The 22861-nt window shown below is 36.2% G+C and overlaps 2 protein-coding genes across 11 annotated transcripts; both read left to right on the top strand.

Annotated features, from left to right (window-relative positions):
- The first annotated feature begins 9381 nt into the window (after positions 1–9381).
- Positions 9382–17897, top strand: LOC135672938 (glutamate dehydrogenase 1, mitochondrial-like). 8 transcript variants are annotated; one of them, XM_065181464.1, is made up of 11 exons: positions 9382–9779; positions 10974–11048; positions 11124–11269; positions 12088–12201; positions 12443–12664; positions 12768–12842; positions 14743–14859; positions 15571–15821; positions 16013–16088; positions 16181–16267; positions 17276–17897. In XM_065181464.1, the coding sequence occupies exons 3-11, from the start codon at positions 11162–11164 to the stop codon at positions 17459–17461; spliced, it is 1236 nt and encodes a 411-aa protein (XP_065037536.1). In that variant the 5' UTR covers positions 9382–9779; positions 10974–11048; positions 11124–11161; the 3' UTR covers positions 17462–17897. The 8 variants fall into 8 exon arrangements, with proteins under 8 accessions (XP_065037536.1, XP_065037537.1, XP_065037539.1 ...); XM_065181465.1 differs by having other exon boundaries at positions 10962–11048; XM_065181460.1 differs by having other exon boundaries at positions 9383–9779; positions 11149–11269.
- A 1104-nt stretch (positions 17898–19001) lies between these two features.
- On the top strand, positions 19002–22755 carry LOC135580950 (uncharacterized). 3 transcript variants are annotated; one of them, XM_065181470.1, is made up of 3 exons: positions 19002–19256; positions 19774–20190; positions 22184–22755. In XM_065181470.1, exons 2-3 carry the CDS (start codon positions 19826–19828, stop codon positions 22245–22247), a joined length of 429 nt encoding a protein of 142 aa, XP_065037542.1. In that variant the 5' UTR covers positions 19002–19256; positions 19774–19825; the 3' UTR covers positions 22248–22755. The 3 variants fall into 3 exon arrangements, with proteins under 3 accessions (XP_065037542.1, XP_065037541.1, XP_065037540.1); XM_065181469.1 differs by having other exon boundaries at positions 19002–19608; XM_065181468.1 differs by having other exon boundaries at positions 19010–20190.
- Positions 22756–22861: the final 106 nt, after the last annotated feature.

The raw sequence follows: 22861 nt of genomic DNA, 5'->3' as shown, positions 1-22861 counted from the left end.
GTTGAAGGATGAAACACTATCCTAAACCCTAATTCAAGGAGATATATATAGATTCATTTACCCCCCAAAAAAAAATCTCATGTTTTGAGCTTCTACATGAGAGCAGCCCAATGTCAAGAATTTAATATTTGTAAATATTAAATATTTATAAATATCATTTTTTTTTTTGTATATGTATGGGAGTTGTCTTTCTAAAATATGAAAATTATATTAGTAGAATATGAAAGTTACAATCTTCCTATATAGTTATATTCTTAAGTAGCTATATTTCTAATTTAAATAGGATGGTTGTTTAGGATTTACATGGATAGTTGTAATCCTAATATATTAGGAGACTTGCAACAATATTACTAATGTGAGGATATTTGTATTTTACATTTTGGGATTTAAATCCTTTCTATAAGTTTTAAAGCTCATTTATGATAAAGGTAGGAGACTATTCATTCTACAAGAAATATCTTCCGATCACTCATTTGTGCTCCTCGATCCATCATAAAGTTTCATTTGTGCAGATAGATACTTGATCTCTTTGAGAAGATCGACCTCCTAAGATATATCAAAAGACTGAATAATATTTCATTGCTCGATGAAAATATATATATAAATCCATATTTATAGAGTTAGTCCACGATGACTTGAACTCTTAATAATAAATAAATATTAAATAAATCCTTATCTAATTTTTACTGAACTAAATAAACTCAATAAATATTATTCAAATAAAGATATCCTAATACTATATCATTTGCTACAAATCCCTCGACAATAATCGCCAGCCACCTTTTTCTTATTTTTTTTCTTTAGAACAATAGCTTCATGGCACCACCTAATAAAGAATCAACTATCCATCACCAAAAGTTTACTTGTTTATTGTATAGTATAAGCTTGCAATCCTTTTTGTATTGCCACTCGATCATAGGAAATTGGTTGATGTATATCCATCCTGGTGCTGAGATCATCACTGCATGCATGTATCATACAAGTGATGCAGCTTCCTAAATTGGAATATGGCAGCAGAACATGATTATTACTAAATTCAAAGAAAAAAAAAACTTGCTGCCATCACCATTGAGATGTATATTATGCTAAAAATAATTTACGAATATAAATACCTATGAAATCCATCATAATATCGAGTTTGTTAGCACAAACCATTTGAGATATAAGAAGCTAACAAAGTAACTAAAAACATAAGTTATTGAGACTCAAAAATAAAAAAGGTTATATAATTCACCCAATAAGGCTTAGTTATTGTTTAAGGGAGTAAAACAAAATTAGAGCACTAAAATAAGCATGGTGTATACCACATTGGTAAATAGCCATTGCATATCCTTTCATTTTTACCGTGTGATATTGGCTTGAAAGAAACATTCTCCAAATCATATATTCCAGATCTACAATATATATCTCTTTTGTCATCACTCATAGCATAAACGTGATGCATATAGATAGTATTAGATTTTCCATGTGAGTATTGGGCAATGGGGTACGAGATAGAGCGAGAATTGATGCCTAAGAAAAGTATATGGTTGTCTATGTTGTTTGCCTCCTCCAATGATGGCAGTGGACCTTTTAGGTTCAACTTTAAGATCTCTATCCTCTCCGTTATGAAAATTATAGCATTCTCCACCATATTGTAAACGGGATCCTCGATTATTATGTTTCGAAGAACAACAAGCTCATCTGATAACTCTGCAAACTGCCATAACATATAGCTTAATCCTCGTTGTGCACCGATGATAGCCACTTTCTCCAAGAGGGAATTGAACACGAAGACCTGTGCAGTTTCATCCACAGCATAAAAACTTTCTTTAAAGTAGATAACATCATGGAATTTACTCGTGTCATCCACCAAGGTCCATTCATCGTCCTCGCCTAAATGGGTAGAGAGGAGAGCATGGTTTAAGGTGGTGATAATGACGATGATGCAATCTTGATCATACATTAAAGGGTTCGAAGATATTGCAATCTTCAATATCGACGGGTAAGAATATTTAGTATTCCTTAAATGACTTGGGAGTGCTGGGAGATAGATATGAGTATCCGTGAGAGGATTTAGGATAGAGAGGATCCAAGAAGTATTATGATCGAGAACTAACCATCCATCACATGAGCCAATGATGTGTCTATCATCTGTCGGAACTTGAATTGAGTGGATTCTCTCATCTGCGAAGGAGTAGAAGATGAGACGATTGATACTGTAATCCCATCTCAAGAGCAACCATGGGAGTTGAGGAGGGTGAGTGAGATCATAGGAGTCGCTAGCACGCCATGTCTTACAAACACCATGAAAGCATATATAATCAGCAATGTTGATGGTGAGCTGATCAACAATGAGATCTAGTATATTAGCATCAAGAGTCGACCAATCAACTCTCCCCTCTTCTTTCTCTTTTCCTTTGCTTCTAAAGCTCTTTTTGCATTCATCATCAAAAAGTTCTCCACCCATGTTGAAGTTGAAAGATGAAAAACAGTCCTAAAATTTAATTTAAGGAGACAAATATAAATAAATAAATATATATATATATAAATATATATATATATATATTCATTTATCCAAGAAAAAATATATCATCCTTTGGGCTTCTACCTAAGAGGGACCCCAATACTGAGAATTTGCATAAGAGGGCCCCTTCTTCTTTAATTACCATTTATTTTATATTTTTATGAAAGTTGTATTTCTAAAATATGATAATTAAAATAGGATAATTGTTTAGCATTTACCTGTATAGTTGCAATCCTAGTATATTAGGACACTTGCAATATTATTGCTTGTATTTTACATTTTGGGATTTAGATCCTTCCTTTAAATTCCAAAGCTCATTTATGATGAAGTAATCAAAGAAAATATTTATTCTACAAGAAATATCTTCCAATCACACAACTGTTTGCGTTAAAATAAAAAACTTAGCAAACAAATGTGATAGAAATTCCATAATTCAGTTTTTCAGCATGATATTCAACATATGTTATTGAAATTCTCTACTTGTAGTAGTGACAACGATGTCTTTGTCGACCGGTTTCGAGATTTTCTTATACAACATGAGTTGTCTTTCGATTTGGAGCTCAATAATTAGTGCACCTCTATTCTTATAGCTTACGGAGTTCCAGTTTTTGTTTTTGTTTTTCACTTGAAGTTCGAAGGAAGGTCGCGGGAAAAAATTGTGAGAGTTCACTCAATATAGCATCTATTCATTATTCAAGCATCTGACGTCGGAGTAGTCGAAGCATTATTGGCTCTAATGATGGATGGATAATGCTCCAAAACCAATATTCCTTGAGCATCTCCTGCTTAAAAGACTCTCACAAGTGTCTATGTTCATCTCCCAAGTCATTCGAGGAGTGCTAATGAACGTATGTGCTATCACCATGACAAGCAACAGTAAGAAAATGATATACAAGCAACCACTGATCATGAACAATGCAATGTCTTTGAATCCTTCGATATCATTGCCATCTTAATCTCCATTTGGAATTGTGCAATCTGGCTTCATGATTGGCCGAGCTATTGGGTGAGCTTGTAGTCCTTCAATAGTGTTTTTGATAACCCCGTTATTAATGGGTTATAATCCTGAAGCTAAACCTTCTATAGTTGTCATTTGGAAGTGGTAATAGCTTATGTGACCACATACTTTCGTTCTCGATCCAACTCACTCCCTGCTGTCCAATCCCCTCGTGGAAAACGCAATACTATCTTTGTTCATGCTGCATAGTTTGGGATCCATAAACTTATATGACTTAGAAGAGAAAGACTATTCGAAGCCATTACCATGCAACAATGAGAGTGATAGGATGTTGTATGGTTACAAATGCCAATTTTAATATGTCTTTTTTTCTTTCTTTACTATCTTTAATTTTAATTTATAAATCATCTTGTCAAAGTTCTTAGAATCGGTGGATTACTATGTTTTATTCTTGAGTCTTAGTAAACATCTTAGATTGTCACTACATAAATTTATTGATAGAATTATTGAAAACCTCTTATTACCCACAAAAGTTTTTGTTATAAATACTTCAATTAATCACTAAAATATGATTTATTGATAGAATTGTCACTAGATAATTTTAATCACAAAACATAATTGGGCAATTTGTCCAAAAAATGCTTCCAATAATGGGGTTTTATCATATGGCACCCCCACGTTTGCTTTTTATCGATGGTGTCTTTTTTTTTTAATTAAGACTAAAATAACTTCTATAAAATTTTAAAAATACACTCGATATCCATTAACCTTGGTTGACTCTGGCTTATTTGTATTGAACGGGTTTGTTAGACTTGAATCACGTTTTATTTATTATTAGGGTTTAGATTCCTCTTTTTTTCCCCAAAATTATGTATTTACCCATTCTACCAATGCAACAACAATGTATAAGAAGGTCACTATTGCCGACCTTCTTACCCGTGGAGGTCACCACCATTATGGTCTTCGTCGTTATCATCGTCTTACTCTAACAAGAAGCAAGGATAGAGTGAGCCCTAGCTTCTTTTATAGTGCCATTAGGAGGCTATCATCAGAGGGGAGAGGAATTGGTGGTGGCGCCATTAACGGCAGTTTCATTTAAGTATAGGGTACTTTATTACGAGGATGATCCTATTTCAAATTAATTATTTAATTTTCTAGATAATATGGATAAAACACGATCTACAATGACCTATCCAAAAGTTTTTTTTGGATATTAGGTGCATGTTTGCATAGTTTTATTCATTACATTCATCTAGTTAGCGGCACAGATGCAACACATTTATCTAAAATAATCCTTGTATATTAACGATGGCAACTAGTGTTGATGGATCTAATAAGTTATTTACTATTGCATTTCGAGTAGCAAAGATTGAGACGAGAGTCATGGGAATGATTTCTTTTCGAATTAAAAACTATTTTAATATACATTATGATTCTTTAAGTACCATCAATAATAAAAAAAATCTAAAAATTCTTATCGTAGTGAAAGAAATATTTCTAGTGAATCAAGTAACGCATGCAATAAAGAAATGCATCGTAATATCAAATTGCGATGTACCGACACAAAATCATTCGAAATAGAAGAATCAAACAAACAAAGTAAAGAAATAAGTTATTGAGACTCAGGAAATAAATGATAATTGTTATAATCCACCTATCGGTACAATAAGACTTAGTTATTCTTTAACATATAAAAAGAAAAGCCTAAAATAAGCATGGTGTATACCACATAGGTAAAAAGTCATTGCACATCCTTTCAATATCATCATGTGTTACCGGCGCGAAGGAGGCATTCTTCAAATCATATATTCCGGATCTACAATATACATATTGTCCATCACCGTTCACGATGTAATAGTGATGTATATAGACAGTATCCTGTTTTCCACGAGGGTATTGGGCAACCGGGCATGAGATGGAGCGAGAATTAATGCCCAAGAAAACTATGTTGTTGCCTAAACTTGTTGCCTCCTCCAATGATGACGGTAGTAAACCTTTCATATTCAACTTCAGGATTTCTATCCTCTCAGTCGTGGAAATTATAATGTCGCCGAGCCTATGATTAATAGGGTCCTCGATCGATATGTTTCGAAGGACTACGAGCTCACCTGATAACACTACAAACTGCCATAACGTGTTGCTTAATTCCCGTCGAAGACCGATGATAGTCATTTTCTCGAAGGAGGAATCGAACATAGAGACTTGTGCAGTTCCATCTACAGCATAAAAGCTTCCTTCGTAATAAATGACATCATGGTACATAGTTTTGTCATCCACCAACGTCCATTCATCGTCCTCACCTAAACGAATAGAGAGGAGAGAATTATTCGAGGTAGAGATAATGACAATGATGCAATCTCGATCATGCGTCGAGGGGTTTGACGACATTGCGATATTCTTTAACAATGGGTAAGAATCTTCGATGTTAAGTAGGTAACTCGGGAGTGCTGGGAGATTGATATGAGCACCCGTCAGAGGATTTAGGATAGAGAGAACTTGAGAAGTTATTTGATTAAGAACTAACCATCCATCGCATGAGCCAATGATACGTTTATCGTTTGCCGGAGTCTGGATCGAGTGAAATCTATTATCCGAGAAGGAGAAGAAGATAAGATGTTGGATGTTATAATCACATCTCAAGAGCAGCCATGGGAGTTGGGGAGGGTGCGTGCCACTATGGGGTTTGGTAGCATGCCATGTCTTGCAAATGTTGCGAAAGCGGATGTAATCAGCAATGTCGATGGTGAGTCGATCGGCGATGAGTTCCAATATATTACCATGGAGATTCGACCAATCAACTATTCTTTCTTCTTTCTCTTCTTTTTTGCTTTTAGCCCTTCTTTTGCCTTCACCCTCGAAGAGTTCTCCACCCATGCTGAAAGATGAAACACGATTCTAAAATTTAATTCAAGGAGATATATAGAGTTTCATTTACCCAAAAGAATTTACCTAAGAGTGCCTTTTTTATCTTTGTAAATATCATTTTTTTCTATATGCATGGGAGTTATATTTCTAAAATATGAAATTGTATTTGTAGAATACAAAAGTTACAATCCTATATAGTTATATTTCTAATTTGAATAGGATAATTGTTTATGATTTACATGTATGGTTATAATAATCCTAATATATTAGGACACTTGCAATATTATTGCTAATGTTAGGATATTTTTGTTTTGCATTTTGGGATTTAGACCCTTCCTATAAATTTGAAACCTCATCTATAATGAAGTAATGAAGGAAACTATTCATTCTACAAAAAAAATCTTCCAATCACACACTTATATACATTAAAAAAAACCTTGTAGTGATAACTTTGCCAGCTTCATGATTTTCTAAAACAGTATTAGTGAGTAATAATTCGGTTTGAAGTTTAATAATTAAAGCAATTGAACTAAGGCTACTTTGATAATGATTTTGATCTCAAACAAATGTATTTGGACAACAATATTGACGAAAAATGATTGATCTAAATTATAATCTATGCAGACAAAATAAATAGTAGATCCACATCAACTTGGAAGCTTCCAATAGCAGGTTTTGGTCCAGTGCAAGTTCCTCCTTGATTTTGCCTTTGCCAATCTTCTTCTGATCAGTCTTTGCATATTATCTAGCAATCTCATATGATCACTAGTTATATGATCACTAGTTACACTTCCTGCTAAGCATTGTTGCCTTCCTGATAAGAAAGAACAAAAAGAACATCTTGTTCCAAATGGTTTTGATATGTCAATGATTCACCATGTTAATTTTCATCTCACTAAATTAGTCACTGGGCACTACTAAGACTGGGAACTTGGTGGCCATGCTGTAAACTTCCTTTGGCACAAGTGCATGGTGATGCTTCTTCCATGCAGCATACGATGAGGCCAACAGGGCCCACCTCAGGCCACTGTTGCAGCATCAATGTGGGGTGTGCTCCCATGACCCTCTTGTTCTGGTGGTGGTGGTGGTGGTGGTGGAGTTGGGGAAAAGAAAGTGAAGTAGAGAGTGCAACTCTTCCAAAGCATTGGGGTGTGGAATACAATTCTTCCAACTCCCCACATCAAAGTTGTCAGCAAAAGCTCACAGTATCTTCTCAGTGGAGTTTGATTCTTCCCTCATCCATGTCATGGCAATTTGTTGATTCATTTTAAGCATGAACATGATTGAATGAGGTAGCAGTAGTGTTCTTCATATTTATCTCTTTAAATCTAAATTCAGCATATCTTTCTTATGAAACTTAGTAATTTGTAGGCATACATACCAATATAGTTTATCTTTAGTAATAATATCCTCTAGATAAAAAAATAAGATCAAGTGATTCCACTATGAACTTCAAAGTAAGAAAATATTTTCTTTTGGAAAAACTAAAATGAATAGTTTGTTTTAATGATAAAAGAGAAATAAAAAAGAAAAGAAAAAAAAATCAATAATATGTAAAACCTCTAATTAAAAAATATATATTTTTTGCTTTGTGCTTTGTTTTCTTCTTCTGGTTACTGCTCTCCACTGTTTCTATTTTCCTATGGTCATGGAGATGAGTCTGCTTGCTTTATTTTCTGTTCTGCTGCAAATGCCTCAATATTATATATCTAATTCTGATGCAGACACCACTTGTAAGATAAAAGAAACAACTTGGTGGGATTCTGATGATGAATTGAGTGCTTAGTTGCACTGGTGACTCACTGCTACTGTTAGTGGCTTCTCCTGATACATTGCAAGACAGTGAAGTCTTTATTTTTCTGGATATAAAGATGATGTGGTCCATGCATGCAATAATTGCAAGTAGCATGATGCATGATCAGATTCTTGTTTATTGAAGCCAAGGCATGAAACATGTGTGTTGATGTTGATTCTTCTCCCCCTGCTGATGTGTTGTTTATGTTTCTTGTGGGATTAGCTGATGATTTGTTTTCTTATTTTTTTTCCTTGCATAAATTTCAGAAACACAGACCAAATTCTTTGGTGAAGAAAAAACCTCCTCTTTTTAACTCCCAAAAAGAAGCTAACCTTTACTAATCATAATGAAAAGATGAAAGCCCATTAGCATCTCACAGAGAACCTCTCCTTGCAGACTACTTTAAAATAGTGAAGATGGATCCTTATTTTTCACTTTCTTTTCTTTTTGAGTAGATCCATCTTTTTCTTTTTGAGTTCTTTTTAAGAATATCAAGAAATCCATTGCCATTTTTTTTTTGTTCTCTCTTTCTAGATTTTGTTTGGACATGCCACATGACTCAAAAGAATTATTGATAACAACAACAACATTTAATTAAATCATGAAAAAAATTAATAGGGATTTGAGCTTAATTTCATCAAAATTTTACCTCTTAAATATCACCAACCAAATATTATTCTTCAATCCTAAGACAAGAAGTTTTCAAAATCCAAATTACTCCCTTTTTTTCATTTGAAATTACTCCCATTTTTTTAAAAGAAATCCTAAGATTTCAACCCTCTCCACCAAAAGAAGCTGTACATTATTATATTGATGTCAACATCAACTTAAAACATGCATTCCTATAAATATAATGACTCTTATATATATATATATATATATATATATATATATATATCATATGAATGGTATATTTTAATATATATATATATATAACTTAATATTTTAATAAAACTTAAAATATTATAAATATAAACTTAAAACATTCATTCACATGATATATATATATATATATATATATATATATATATATATTATGTGAATGAATATTATATTTTTAATAAAAGTTTGTAATTTAATATTAGAAGAATTTATTCTCAGGTTTTTTTGGATTTTTTGCAGTTCAAATAAGTTTTAGGGTTTGGTGCAAACCCTAATCAAACACAATCTCATGCAGGTATTATTTATCCGCTCAATCATGTCTATTTCCTTTATTGGGAAGACAAAGTGTCTTAACCTTAACTTTCCCACCTAACATCTTCCTCTAAACAAGTCGGCAGTTCCGGATGTGGGAAGAGGAGGTGGATTCCACCGGATTCAACACGCTTCATCTCACGTCACTCGCCGCCCCGGATTCCGACCTCGAAAGAAGGACCACCGATAGCAGCTGATGCCACCCTCAGTAGGGCCCGTTCCAGCCGCGGCAGGATTCGGATTCGGATGATGATGGCCTCGCCTTTCCCCGCGGCCTCTTATACCCCCGGCCCCTCGCAGAACGTCTGAGCCAGCCCGCTTCTTCCTCGATCTCTTCCATCCTTCACCACCGGTTGTTGCCCTAATAAAAAGTTCGATCTTTGTTCGGATTTTGGCATCTGTATCGGCGTGGGGGTGGGGGTAACCGCGCTCTCCGTCTTCCTCTCTTGATTCCTCCGGAGGTACGTTGGTGTTTTCTTTTTCTCTGGTTTCACACGTGGCATTATTCTGTTGGCGCAAGCGTGGGGCCCGGCAGAAAAACCGGAGCTTTGGGACAAAACCTCATCCACTTCTGAAGAAGTCGGTGGGGGCAAAACAAGTAGAAGGGATTGGTGGTGGTGAGAATCTCGTGGGGTTGTGCTTGTGACGAGGCTTGATGGTCAAAGAAGCGGCACAAACAAACAATTTCATCTCTTTCAACCTTTGCATGATTTGGTGCATTAAATCTCTTCATCTCCTTCTTGGTTGGTTTAACTAACCATCACCTATGAATTCTAATGCTGTTAAAGATCAAAGAATTAGTGATAATTGTGATTTTGTAATTCTTTGAAGTCCTTTCTTACCAAATCATAGAACCATTTGACACTATTCGTGGGGATGAGTGCAAAATGTGACATTTAAATGACTAATATCTTTTCCAATGCAAATGGAGCCGAAGAATGAAAAAGGAGGAGCTAAGGATGGTCAATGCCATGAAATTATTTATATGGCATCTAAAGTTTTCTTGTTTTTGCATTCTAACTTGATGATTCATTTACCATGTTTGCATCAGCCAAAGCTTATGAGGCTTTCTGAAAGAAAGAGCAGCAGACTGCAAACTAAATGGCAGAAAGTTCTGTTGCAGACTCATGGTTTTAGTTAAAAAAATGGTTCCCATATAAATAATCTCTACTCGAGTCACTGGTGAGATCAATCACATGCCTACCATGAGCAACTTGTCGGTGTGTTCTCCTTTTATCTGATAGGTACATGTGATCTGACGTGAGACCACTAGAAACCTTTGTCTGTAAAATGTATGGCTCCTATAATTCAATAGAGGAAGTTTCCTGGTGGATAGTGTCCTTGTTTGTCCTTTTCTTACCATACGAGGTTTAAGTATCATTTCTTCTCATATGGGGTGAGGGTAACCAATTTCCTGGACAAGTTTTCCTGAACCGATGTTTGCCTAGTTTTAGGTCAGCTATAGGTGGCGTCAATATCTTATCCATGTATTTCAGCGATAAGCACTATAGCACATGGGCCATCAGCATTTATTTGTATGATTCCAACTCACTTATTGCTATAGACTTCTGTGCTAATTCATCTCTGTTTTTCTCATATATGCCCTGGGTGAGTAACCATTTTTCTCAAGTAGCCAATCACAGACTTATTTGCAGGTCTACATTTGGTTCTGCAAAATTGGCATTGAGAGTGGGGATATTCCATCAGCAGTTGGTTTTGCAGGGTGTCTGGTGAGAACCCATGCCATGGTTTTAGATAATAGAGATGACTCATGGGCTTTTCTGCCCTTAGATTACTGTCTTTAGCTTCAATTTTGTGTTTTTGGAGCAGATTTTTGGGCAAAATGAATGCACTGGTTGCAACAAGTAGAAATTTTAAGCAGGCTGCTAAGCTGCTGGGTTTGGACTCTAAACTGGAGAAAAGTTTGCTCATTCCCTTTAGAGAGATCAAGGTGAGGAACCTGGCACAGACATTTTTACTCCCTCAATCAAATTTTCTTTCTGGTCCTTTTCCCTCTCTTTACTTCTTAGTTCTCCCGACGGTACTGCTTATGCTTTTTGATCTGCATGTTTAATCATCCTACTCTCTAGTCTGTCACTTTTAGGTTTTTGATTAGCTTGCCATGTATTGGATCACACTTCAATTTCACTGAAAGAGGTGCAGTAATCAAGTTGTAACAATTCCAGCAATGTCTGCATTTGTTTCTATTCCTTTTAATCCTTTTGTCATACTCGAAATATCTATCACTGGAAAGATTTTCTCACTTCAACACATTTCACATACTTGTGAATACTAGATTTAGGTAGAGCCTCGTAAGAAATATACATTTTGGTGTGTCTGTGATAAATATATGTCCTTCACATGCCTTCAATGATGATGCAAAATGTTCCAATCTCATCATGATGCATTTCTCTCTGGCTTTAAAATGATAATTAAATGAGTTGTGCAACTAATCGAAGTGAATAAGAAAACTAATGTGAAGCAATTTATTCATCTTGGTTAGATCAAGATTGAAGCCGACCCCCAATAGTTGGTACTTGGTACATTACAGCTTGTTATTGTTGTAGTTAAACTGAGATTGAATCGAGTCTCCCAAAGTTGTTGATCAGTAAATTTGTTCTACTTGTTGTTACCAATCAACTATTTGATAGTGAATCATCGTCTTAGATGATTGTTGTATAATACAGCAATATTTCTTCCTTAGGAAAAAGATAAAGAGTAATGTAAGAACTATGTAAAATTTTTTACAGCATCAATATTTTACTGCAGGTTGAGTGCACAATTCCAAAAGATGATGGTACTTTAGCATCTTTTGTGGGATTCAGGGTGCAGCATGATAATGCTAGGGGTCCTATGAAGGGAGGAATCAGATACCATCATGAGGTGGGTGTGCATGTCAAGTTTCCATTCTTATTCCTGTTGGATCTTTTGTCATGTATCTTGGCATTTGCATAATTTTGTTCTATCGTCGCTTTCTCTTAGTATTTGTCAGAAGCATAATTGGCACTGTATTCATATTTGTGAAGGCAATGCGACTATAACATATAATATCTGGAGTTCTAAATGACACCGGGTGTATTTTATTAAATTCATTCTCTCATTAAATTTTATGTGAATACTGCAGGTTGATCCAGATGAAGTTAATGCCTTGGCACAATTAATGACTTGGAAAACAGCTGTAGCTAATATTCCATATGGGGGAGCTAAAGGTGGAATAGGATGCAGTCCAGGTGAACTTAGCCGTTCGGAACTTGAGAGACTTACTAGAGTTTTCACGCAGAAGATACATGATTTAATTGGCATACATACTGATGTTCCAGCACCTGATATGGGAACTAACCCACAGGTTATTTGTTTTAGTTTCATTTTTTCTTCATGATATTTCATGAGCATATATTTTCTATCTGGAAAATACTTATCTAATTTTTGTTTTCTGAGAATCACAACAGACAATGGCTTGGATACTCGATGAGTACTCAAAGTTTCATGGCTACTCACCAGCTGTTGTGACTGGAAAACCTGTTGTGAGTACACTGATATGAAACCACAACTTCTAATATATTGTGTAACTTTAAAGTTGTATCGCATTCCACTTTCGCTGTCGTTCATAATTCAAATATAGAATTATTGTTGGTTATGTACCTAAGAATATCTAGTTATACACAAAATGTGTTAAATTCTGTGCAGTAGGATGAAGAATGTTAATTGAGGTTTCTGTAGATTTGGCACTGCTGAGTTGCAGACCCCATTCGAACCCAAGGATGTGACAATGGCCCTTTTTGAATGAGAAATAGATCACATAAAAGGATGGGAAATAGTATAAAGTTCACTCAGTGATTGAAAAAGATGCTCGGGCGCTCGCCTAGGCGCCCGGCGAGGCGAGGCCCGAGCGCCTCGCTAATGTCCCAGGCGGTGCGCTTCAAACAGGCGCCGCCTGGGAGCTCGCCCGAGCCCAGGCGCTGGGCGCTTCGGGCGAGCGCCTAGGTAAACCAAGTGACCGAACCAGGATTTTTGGTCTAGTTCGGTTGTTAGTTGGTTCAATCGAACCAACTAAACCGATATAACCCTTACCCAACCCTAACCCGCTGCCGCTCCCGATCCCGATCTCGCTGCTCGTCGCTCCTGCTCCCGCTCCCGCTGCCGTTGTCGTTGCTCGCGCCTCCCGCGAGCCCGCCCGCTCCCTTTCCCTTTCCCGCTGCCGCTGCCACTGCTCGTCGCTGCTTCCTCGTTTCTCCGTCAGGCTCAGTATATAGTATACTCTTAATATTAAGTTTATTTGAATTTTGAAATGATTAATTTTCAATACTGTTAATAGATTAATAATATATTATTTTGATTTTAATGTTGTTAATTTTTATTTATTTGAAATTATTGTTAGGTTTCAACATAAATGACTTTGATGTAAAATTTTATTGTTTTGAATTTTGAAATTTTTTGTTAATGTGACATTGTGATTTTGTATCTTAGATTTTCTTAATTTAATAGCATATTTTTATTTAAAATTTTAAATAATTATATTTATTAATTATATTATATATTTTTATATTTTAGCGTCTCGTTTCGCTCGGGCGAGCACCTAGCGCCTAGCGCTTTTTAAATCACTGAGTTCATTTAAATGTTTCTGAAAATAACTTTCTTAACTGAGAAGCCTTTTGTCACGCAAGATAATTTCATATATGTGGATATGATATGAGAATCTATTGAATTTGACCTTAGAGAACAATGTTATGACTTGAGAATGCCCTCACAAACAACTAACAAAGAACAGTTTTAGCAACTGACAGTTGGGGAACTCATGCCACTGATAGAAGTTTCTGTTTATGTAAGGTTTTTCCCATTTTATAAAGGTTATCTGTGAGCTTGCTTTTTAAGTTTTTCGGCAATCATGGAAATTTATTCTGTTGAAAAATCAACTTAGATCTCTCTAATGTAAACTTAACAGAAGTTAAGCAGGAACCATACAAATATTAAAAAACAATTAATGATTCAAGATTTCTTTTTTGTTACTAATAGTTCTCGAAGTGTGATAATGATCTATCCTACAATCTTGGTTATTCTTTTCCTTTTACTTATTTCTATTTATTAATGGCAACTTTTTCTCTAGAAAACAAGATTAATGGCTTTGTCGACCAAGATAAGATGGTTGATATGATGTCCTTTCTGTTGAAAGGACTGCAATATTAAAGCAATCCTTTGAGAAGAAAATATATTATACTTGTTATGTTTTTGATTCATCTAGTTATTGCTTCATAAAATGTGTTCCCCATCACTTTTGAGGAAAAATTACTCTCTGTTCTTAAACCAGCAAATTACTCAAGGTGATTTCTTTACTGAGAGAGTAATTCTTTCAAAGTTTTTTTATTATTCTAGAGTTTATTGTTCCTTTTCCATGTTTATTGGTGATCTTTTCTTTTCTTTTTCTAGGATCTTGGTGGATCACTAGGGAGAGAAGCAGCTACTGGAAGGGGGGTGCTGTTTGCAACAGAGGCCCTGCTTGCAGAGTATGGAAAGAGCATTAAAGATCAACGCTTTGTAATACAGGTAAATATATATAACATGTTATTCATATGTGGAAACTAACCGTTTGCAAACATGAAAGAAGAGTCTGTCCAAATAGTGTGAACCATCAACCTTGGAAGATCAAAGGAGGTCAAGTTTAGTATCCTATTTAATATGATGAACACATAAATTTTATGAAATGAAAGCTTTCTGATAGGAATCTACTTTGCTAGCATTGAGTATCAATAGCTTTATGAAATCAATTATTTAACTCAAAAGTGTTATTTGATTTCAAGTGAACAAATAGTTGAAGGACTTGTCTCTTAAGTTGTTTAATACATATGAATCATATTCTTTGGTTATGAATGATTACATTATTGATACCAGTGTATAAAACTGTTCTATGTGGTCTTGTATGGGAAAAATGCAAGTTAACTGAAAATTACTGGCTAGCAGTCTGAGCCTCTTACTGCCTAGTACCTGAACATACTTTTTTATCCTCCAAGTACAGAGACACTTCTTAACTTCTTCTTTTAATAGTTTAGTTGATCAATCTTCTGTTTACGACACTGATGCACAACAATTATTGCTGATGGATTAATCTTGTAAATTGAAGTGGATTATAAAGGTTAAAAGATGTGAGGGTTGGTCAAGGAAAACGATTTAAATAAGATTATGAGATCATGTATAGATCTTCTTCTGTATCTGATTAAGTGGTAATGATCTTAATAGCTCATTTTGTTCAAAATTTAGGGCTTTGGTAACGTTGGTTCTTGGGCGGCCCAACTTATCAGTGCAGCTGGTGGCAAGGTGATTGCTGTTAGTGATGTTACAGGGGCAATCAAGAACAATGAAGGTCTGGACATTGAAAAACTACTAAAACACTCTGTGGAGAATCTAGGAATCAGAGGCTTCAGTGGTGGAGAATCAATTGATCCGAGTTCCTTGCTAACTGAAGATTGTGATGTTCTTATTCCAGCAGCGCTTGGGGGTGTGATAAACAGGTTATTTCGTTTATGATTTTTGGTCCTTCCTAGGGATGACTAGCCTACTTGTAATTCTTGAAAAATAAACTGGCCTCTTCGGCTAGCAGAAACGAAATTATGCTTCTCCTTTCTTGATAATCTTCTAATTTTACTTGTTAATCTGACATCATTTTTTTTATTATTCTTTTGACTCTTATGCCTCTCCAAAGGGAAAATGCTAATGATATAATGGCCAAATTCATCATCGAGGCAGCAAATCATCCAACTGATCCAGAGGCTGATGAGGTGATAACCAAGTTACAAGATATTGTTTAGATCAAGAATAACTGCTGATGGATTTGCTAGTATTTTGGTAATTTTTTGCCCTTCTGTTTTAGATCTTATCAAAGAAAGGTGTGGTTATTCTTCCGGACATATATGCAAATTCTGGTGGTGTTACTGTGAGTTACTTTGAGTGGGTTCAGGTTAGTGGTTAATTTTAGTCCTGTTTATACATTTTTTTTCAAAAAATTGACCTGTAAAGATACTAAACTGAGTCAAATGAGTTTGGTTTCAGATTTTAGATGTGAGACATCGGTAAATAAATATGGATTAAGTAGATAATGGAAATCGCTAAAGCACTCCATGAACTTGATTTAGCATTTTGTGACATTGTCACTCATGATGCATCAATAAAACTATCACTTGGCTACTGCAGCTATAAACTCATATTTAATGGATCTGCATTAGATTACCATACTTTGTCAAGTGCATTACTTCCCATGTTCTCTTGTTTCCTTGTTATTGTAATTTTGATTCTGTGTTAAGAATATCTGATGATAACTCTGTAAGAAATAGGAGTGTTTCTGGATACCAACATATTAATATAAAATGTCTTCAAGCAATGACTCTTAACAGCTTGTTCTTATGGGATTTGTGAACTACCAAAGAGCAGTCAAGATTCCTTCTGTTTGGTAAATGTGACAACTGCTGTTTTTTTCAATTAAACATTAGTCTCTGTTAGAAGAAAAGCATGGGACTTTCAGCTTGTGGAGTTGCCATTAATGAAAATCGCAGCTTTTATGCAGTGCCAATTCATTACCTTAACATAGATCATATTCAGATGATGTATAATAGCCTGAGTCTTAATGTGTCCGCAAAAGAGACATATAATAGCTTCTTGCATGCTGGAGTTCTATTATGCAGCACATAGTATAAAAGAGTTGTCTTTACTTAGCCTATAGGTTATCATCTTAACTCTTGCATTTCATCAACTCCTTTAGTTTGGCCTATATGGCCCTCATATTTAGATCCTTAGACTTTGGGCTCATCAAACAGACAAGAACAGCATAATCCTATTTTGTGAACTGACGAATACTCTTATATGGGACTACTAGAGGGAGGTGAATGCTTTAATGTTTATCGTATACTCCTATTCTTGTACCACGGGCAGTTAACAATATTCTGAAGCATTGTTTTCCCTTTGCATTCAGAATATCCAAGGATTCATGTGGGATGAAGAGAAGGTTAATGCTGAGCTCAAAACATACATGACCAGAGGCTTCAAAGACATGAAGGAGATGTGCAGAGCACACAACTGCGATCTCCGCATGGGAGCATTTACCCTTGGAGTCAATCGAGTTGCACGAGCAACCGTTCTTCGAGGATGGGAAGCTTGATGGCAAGGTTTTCCTTTTCTCCTCGTCACAGCAAAATAATAAACCCACAGTTGCCATTTAGAGAATAAGTTTGTGCCTGCTTCTGATTCAATGTAGTACGAGGCTGGGTCTGTTTAGTGGTCATCAATTAGCGATCTTGATGATCTTTCTTCTTTCCTGAAAATAAACTGTGAGCATCAAGCTGGTTTTGTGCAGGGCCTTTATGATAAAAGGACCTGTGTGAAGCTTGCTTTAGTTGTTTGTGTTGTTGAACAAACTCAGTGATGAAAGAAATGAGTGGAAAGAAGAAATTGGCAAAAGTTGCAAACAATCTGAACAGTTGTCAGGTTTATGACATACAAGTGAATTGTCCCACCAATCTGGCGTTTTTTTAGGACTATAGTTTGGGTATGTACAAGAATACCATCATCCATACATGGCACTTTTGATGAACTCAGGATTGGTGCTTGGGAACATAATTGATTGATTTCGTGCATGCTATTTTACAAGTTAGACAAACCACATGCCTAACAGCTCTCCATTGGAAGCCTCCAATTTTAAATGCAAATTTAAGAAATGCATGAGATGCTCAAATTTTAAATGCAAGGAACAGAAGGTCTTGACAACCAGCAAAGCTATGAACATGCAGCATCATAGTACAGATCAGATGAGCTTGTAATAAATAGTTCATTCCCCATAGAATCAGGGATAAATTTTCCAAGGTTTTTGGTTGCCTGCATTTTAGATTCCTCAAGTTGTCAACAACTTACAGAGATCATGCACAATTGTGCATATGTTTTCCCTTATTGCTTCCTTAGTTAAACTCTTATTTGTCATCCTCATTAATTGCTTGCTACCCTGTTAGGAGCCACACAGGTTCATTTGGGATCAGCTGCCACTGCTAATTCACACCCAAAAACTCTTACATATGACATAATGAATTAGCAGTGGCTACAGTTTTAGTTATTATTACATCCATCTACAATCTTACTTTAGATGATTTGACAATGACACCACTTAACAAGATCATGCAAATCTTGAAATCTCCTGCAGGAACTTTTCATTGTCTGAACTGTTCTTCCCTTGTACTGCAATTGACTTTTGTTGCCAAATTGCTTTCAGCTACTTTCACCCTCCTCTGTCTTGATATAAATATTCTCATGGACCATTAATTAGAGTCAAATTAATTATATTTTGTTCTATCTGACCACAACCAGGAATATAAACCAAGCCATGTGGAGCTGGCACCCACCCAATTTTCTACCTAAGAAGAGGGTGATGTGCCAACCACTGGATTCCACCTACCATTGTTTTCTCACTGGTTCACCTGTTCTGACTCATCTTGTCTCTAATGCTACACATAAGATCATGATGCAGCATGCTTCTGATTTGTCTTGGTTACAGATGCTTTAATTATATTGTAATTATCTTGACACAATGATGTGTGACTTGATCACTTCAAAGTCTTTGGACTCTTCTCTTAGTCTCCATGGGTGGATTTTGGTTTCGGTCCCTCCTTTCTCTGATGCTTCAGATAATTAACAAGAAGAATAGATTTTGATTCGTGGAGTAAAAGAAGTTCAAATGAAAAAGAACAGTTTCCTAAGGAGATTGGACATGTTCTTGGCAGGTAAAATGGAAGTTACAAGCAGCAATAATAGCAAAAAGAGAATGAATGGCCTAATTCCGAGCCGACCGACATGAATGCTACCCACGCTTGCGAGGAAGAAAAAGAAAGCGGCTTCACTGTTATGGCTACCGAATCGGACACTCACCGATGGGAAGTAAAGGGGGTAATGGACTTTGTCGGGTTCCTGTAAGTGTTCTCTTTGTTACTTCCGGCGGTGGTTAAAAGAGCTTCCCGGCGTGGTTCATCGCCCTCGCTTTGACTCTGGTTTTATGCTTCACGTTCGCCCACGTTCCTGATTTCTCGAGGAGTTACCATCTCTTCTCCTTGGTCCAGTTATTTCCCTCTTCTCTTGGTTGTAGCTCCGCCTATGTATCTTTGTTCTTCGTTTCCTGGGAGTTTTCCTCTTTGTGCGGGTTAAAGCGATCGGAAAACTGCAGCAAAATCCAATCTTGATTCCGGAACTTGGCTTTTAAGAATCCGGGATTTCATTTCCTGGAGGAAAGGTTGCTCCTTTTTGGCGCTTGCATTGGGTTCCAAGGTTCTCCGATCTTTTTTTCCTGGTTTTGGGTCTTGTTGGGTGATTTCTGTCGAAGAAAATTAGTCTTGGCTTTGATTAAACATATGGATCTTTGAGGGCATTTATTTTTGAGAATTCTCTTCTTCAAGTCATGAAATGGGTCTTTGTACTCGCTTCTGATTGAAGGTTTGGGTTTTGAGGGCATTTCTTCCGAAGATTTCCTCTTCTGGATCGTGAAATGGGCTTTCAATTGCTGAGATCTGACACGAAGGTTTCATCCTGCAATTGCCACTATCCTCTCGTCTGGTGCTCGAAGTCGTCGGTCTGCTATTACCCGCCTTGCCTTCCAAAGTCACAGTGGGAATATGCCCAAAATGTTACTACCAGATCAGCTCCAGTTCCCATTGCTTTGGAGGAGAAGCACTCTGATGACAAGGTTGCGATCGAGCAGAATAGTTCAGAGGATGGAAAGGTTGAGATCTTTCTGAAGAGCAGCCTAAAGAAACCAAGGGAAACGGATTCAGAACAGGTCCGAAAGGGCAATGTCAAATGGATGGACTTGTTGGGGAAGGAACTTGCTGAGATCAAAGAATTCGAGACAGAGTAAGTTTCCTTTTATCATTCTATACTATGATGCCTCGTAGAATGGTTCTTGTTGCTTCAATCTTTGAGTTTGATAGATTTTGGATTCAATTGTTCCAAGTACAATTCTGGTTAGTTGAATTTTAGCATTCCTTAATTCTTAGCTAAATTTGAAGTTATTGTATTTCTTTCTATGGTCAAGAAAAGTTGCCATCATGAACATGGTTTGAATATTTAAAGAAACATGCCTTCATTAGGATTGATTGAAGTGTAATTTTGTTTCTTTGTGTATATTGCTTTCAACACTGTCATAATCACACTCCCAAAAAAAGACTTATTTGTTATTCATATGTGTTATTCTCGGAAGCCGTTTTCTGTGTTAGTGGTTTATTATTTCAAGAAACTTGGCAGAAGACATATTGTGCCTTTGCTTTGCGACTATCTGTCATGTTTCATAGACTTATGATGAATGTTCTATTTTTAACAACTTGCTAGTTGTTCCAGAAGTTTCTCGATGTCACTTTGGATGTTGTTCTGCGCTCGAGTGTCGTCAATGCAAGGTTACATTTCCTAGTTGAAGACTTTCACTTTGTTGCTACGGTTTCGGCTTGGCCCTTGGCATTTTGGTTTAGCTAGTTTTAGTGCATTGTAGGTCTCTCTTGAACCTGCCTGTAAATGGTTTTAACCTCATTTTAGACTCGGTCAGAAATATCGATAATTGTTTGCAAATGCAAATGTTTTTTGTATGCATATATTTTGCGAATGCCTATCAATTGTTTGCAAATGCATATATTTTAGTTGCACCTTTAGCCTCTGCCAAAATTGTGTCTTATTATCGGAGTATTACAAGAATTTTTTTGGCAGAGGTTATATGGAGTAGAGGTACAAAGATTGGTTTATTGTGATTCTATTTTTTTTATGTTGAGTGGAAATAAGAACAGGTTTAGATATATCAATTAACTTATCCTTGTGCTCTAAATACTTCAGTATTAGAAATTGCTGTATCAGCCATCATTTACGGTGGTTACTAAACTTCGAGGAGCTTCTTTTAAGGATTGCAAAAAAAGAATGAAAGTTAGTTAACCTGGATGACATTGCTATTTACTTGCTAAACTAACATAACACTGAGGTTAACACACAATCACAAACCATACGGAAATAGTTCAGATCTGATACTGTCTCTGAGAGTATACAGAGTTGACCTAATAAGGTCAAGACTGATGTAGTCTCACAGCTAGCATACAGCTGGATTCATGTGGCCCTTATTTGTTCTGCAACACATTTACCTTCATTCTTATTGAGATCCTTGACATGCTGTTGTGTCACAGCTATGTTACACTTGTTTGGATTTACCTGATGGAAAGCTGGTATAGAGAAATTATGCTGACTTATAATTTGAGTTACCGACACATTTACACAGACAAACTTTGACACAAGGTCTATGCAGCTAATTATGAACATGTAACGACACTTCCTTCATGACTAACCTTATGTAATATGGAAAACATGGTGAACTTGATTCCATGTTCATCTTACCTCAAGGCTCCATTAACTTGGTACAACAGTTATCAGGAACAGTGGCTTCAGATTCCATTACAATCTTATTCTGTTGAGAAATTTGCGAATTACTTATATAGAGAAAACGGGAAACATGATGTTGGTTAAATTTGGAACATCCTTATGCTGGAAAGAAGGCAGAAGGTTAGTGGGTGATTTTTTTCGTCGTTCCATAGAATTTGATTTTATCTGGTGAATTGCTCGCTTGTTATCTGCTTTGGTTTTTGTTTTATGAGGTGATTATAAATATTGGTCGGTTATCCTTACCAAACTTCTGCATTTTCATTAGACATTCTGTCTGTGATGAGGTTCTTCATAAATTACACTTCAGAGACTTCATCTAATCATTCTATATAAATATGACTACTAATTTTCATGATGATCCGATGACTGATTGAAGTTATTGTCTGCTGAATTTATATTCTGTGATCTGAATACAGTCTTTTCTTGCTTATAGTGAGTCTGAAGAGCCAGAGGATTACACTGATGGCGACACGGCATGCATTTGTGTCATTCAATGAAAACGATTTACTTCTCTGAAGTCTTCATGGAGAACACCAAGCTGAGTAAACATCATCCAGCTGCTACAAAAATCCACTCGATGATCTGATTCTGCATGAAACTCACCATCGAGAACTGACCATGAGCCATCAAGCACCCAGCTATCCTGCTCCTTTCGGTTCCCATTCGCATCAAAAAGTCGAAGTTAAATGCCAAGGAGATGCATCCAGCTCCAGAGTGGCCGTGAGTTGGAAGTGAATGTGAAAGCTAACAGGAGGATCTATCAGTGCCCAGGTTATCCAGCTTGATGGCAGATGCATTGGAAGTTATCCTATGTTGGATTTAATTGGAACTGATTTTTTTTTCTTTTTCTTTCCTTTCTTTTTTTTTGGGGGGCATGAAATCGTGGTTGTTGTGTTGGTTGTTCTCTCATTATGGAGCCTTCTGAACTCTAAATGCACTCTGTTGAGACTTCCAGCTGATGGCAGAAACTTGACATTAGAAAGGCTTCTAATCATTGAAATCTGATGCTGTGACCTTTATGTGTCGACTGCAAGGTTTGGTTACAGTCCACTGTGCTTCGCACACAGCGCCTCCATCTCTCTCGCCACCTCTCCTTCATCTCGTCCGCCGG

The sequence above is a fragment of the Musa acuminata genome, chromosome BXJ1-5 (genome assembly GCF_036884655.1).
Source record: "Musa acuminata AAA Group cultivar baxijiao chromosome BXJ1-5, Cavendish_Baxijiao_AAA, whole genome shotgun sequence".
In the NCBI taxonomy this organism is placed as follows: domain Eukaryota; kingdom Viridiplantae; phylum Streptophyta; class Magnoliopsida; order Zingiberales; family Musaceae; genus Musa; species Musa acuminata.
The sequence above is the reverse complement of the archived record's forward strand: the minus strand, read 5'-3'. Positions and strand labels throughout refer to the sequence as shown.